We start from the raw sequence: 2,215 nt of genomic DNA on the forward strand, positions 1-2,215 counted from the left end.
CAAATATTGTTAATAGACCAATTGTTTTTATCCATATTTAACTGCTAATTTGTCAAATATAGCAAAAAAACATTCTTAGCAGTCAGTTTTAAACTTTAGTTTCTGGAAACCCTCTAATGACCCAAAATTTGGAGTTTTAGGACCCACAGTGGGGTCTCAACCCCAGCTTCCTGTAGATGAAACCTTAACGTGCCTGTGACATCAAATTTTTATAAGAAATATGAATGTATTTTTGGAAAGAGAAAATTATTAACATATTAGAAAACAAATTTCACATCGCTCAGATGGACAGTTGTTGAGACAGTTGCATGTGAAATAACAGGAAGTTGTCTCAAAAGGGAATATCTGAATGGGAATATTTAAAAAATAATTAAATGTTACAAATATTTTAATATTTGAAAAGATTACAGTCATCCTACTTACAATGTGTAACATTTATTAAGACTTCTGAAAGATTGATTTAAGACATTTTAATTAAGGCCTTATTGTTGGATTGATGAATTCATGGCCTTTTAAGACTTTTTAAGGATCAGCAGGAACCCTGCTTAAAGCTCCACTATCACTGGCTGAGCCACAGCCATGTTTTATTTGTTTGTTTGTTTGTTTGTTTGTTTGCTGTAAAGTGTACAAATTGAGAAAAACTGAACAGAAAAGTAGTGTGTTTCAGTGCTTATTATTGGCAGCCTTCAACACTCAATAAAGCCACCCATCAGACTTCAGACACACAAACCCAGAAGCGACCAGTTGATCCATTAAGCTCGTACTTATCTTACCAGACGGATCATGGATGACATCCAGGGATGAAGACCAGGAGTAGCGCTCCATCACCATTTGACTGATGGGAGATGGCACAGCCTCCAGCTCATAAGCGCCGTGCTTCTTCCGGTACAAGAACATTTTCTTCAGTTTGGTGCTTTATGGTGTTAAAATCATCGCACTAAACCTGAGCTTGTCCTGTACTCAGCTGCACAGAAAGGATTAACCTGACCCCCCACCCCCCTCACCCACTCCAACACAAGAGTATTTTAAACCTTCAAAAATAAACTTGCCAGTGAACTCAGCTTTAAACTCTGCCATCTGCCAATACGTTCCCTCACGTTCTCCACCTGCAGCATGACCTCATCCAGCCTGCACTGAAACTGGCTTTGATCTGATCTGACTCCAGCAGATTTCCACGTGAGCAAGCAGGCGTTCCTGCAGCAGGACCTAAAACACCTCCAGTGTACAGGAGTGTAGACTCAGAGTGTGCCACCAACAACACTACATGTCCATGAACCTGCTGGTCCAAGCCTCTCCCTGGTGATCCTGTAGAAGGGTTTCCACTAATCATCCACTGGATGCCACCCACCAGGAGCTGTCGAGCACCAACTGCTGCCCTCTTCTAATCCATTTACCCAGACTGATCCCTGACTAAAATTACAGACGTCCAACTGCTAACAAGCTTATCTCCCTCCTGAGCCTCGTCTTCATCCACCACAAACTTCTTCAAACTGCACTAAACTTTGGTGTGAGACAAGCTGCTCGTGTGTAGGAGCTCCTGGAGACGAGGGGGGGCTTTCTGCCCACTCCATTAGACAAATGTTGTATTCATGCTGAGGTGAGTTGCATGCTGGGATGGGCAATCTGGGCCAATGGCTTTTGGACATGATGACACAAAGATCTCTTTTAAACATCCTCCTACACCCAAAGTGGCCTTTCCTTTATGTTGTTCTCCAACTGTAAAAGACTGACATTTTTCTGCACTGATTACTGCCCGCGCCCTGTATGAGACCTGAAAGATTTATTTCCTTTCATGAAAGCTCCAGCTCTGTGCTGAATGAGCTCAGTTCTTTCTGTGGGGGGACAATGGCCACATTGGCCTCTGATTACAAAACACTTAACTGAGACAATACACTGGACTTCCACAAAATCTTCCCAAAACAGCTGAAGGGTTAAAGCAACATGTTGTTAGATACTTCAAGYCGTAATATTTTTTCCCAGTATTTGTGTTTCCATCCAGTTGTAGAGTGAATTTTTATCGAACTTTTCAAAATTCGAAAAAATTTAAATAAATAAAAATTTGAATCTAGACTGTTTCCATCTAGTTTCCCTCTCGACTGTTTGATGCGAATAAATGAGACTACGCAACGCGTGATTACGTCAGACGAGGCTACGCAACATGTGATTACGTCAGACGAGGCTACGCAACATGTGACTACGTCAGACGAGGCTACGC

The 2,215-nt window shown here is 41.8% G+C and overlaps 1 protein-coding gene across 2 annotated transcripts in view; it reads right to left on the reverse strand.

Annotated features, from left to right (window-relative positions):
* Nucleotides 1-2,215, reverse strand: part of plekhg5b (pleckstrin homology domain containing, family G (with RhoGef domain) member 5b) — a gene marked incomplete at its 3' end in the record, with an annotated part of 114,095 nt that overhangs the window by 79,073 nt on the left and 32,807 nt on the right. Inside the window, 1 exon segment of one of the 2 annotated variants that reach the window (XM_014027952.1) lies at nucleotides 774-987. Coding sequence (XP_013883406.1) covers nucleotides 774-897 — 124 coding nt within the window. 2 annotated transcript variants of the gene reach the window in all.

This window comes from Austrofundulus limnaeus, unplaced genomic scaffold (genome assembly GCF_001266775.1).
Source record: "Austrofundulus limnaeus strain Quisiro unplaced genomic scaffold, Austrofundulus_limnaeus-1.0 Scaffold703, whole genome shotgun sequence".
In the NCBI taxonomy this organism is placed as follows: domain Eukaryota; kingdom Metazoa; phylum Chordata; class Actinopteri; order Cyprinodontiformes; family Rivulidae; genus Austrofundulus; species Austrofundulus limnaeus.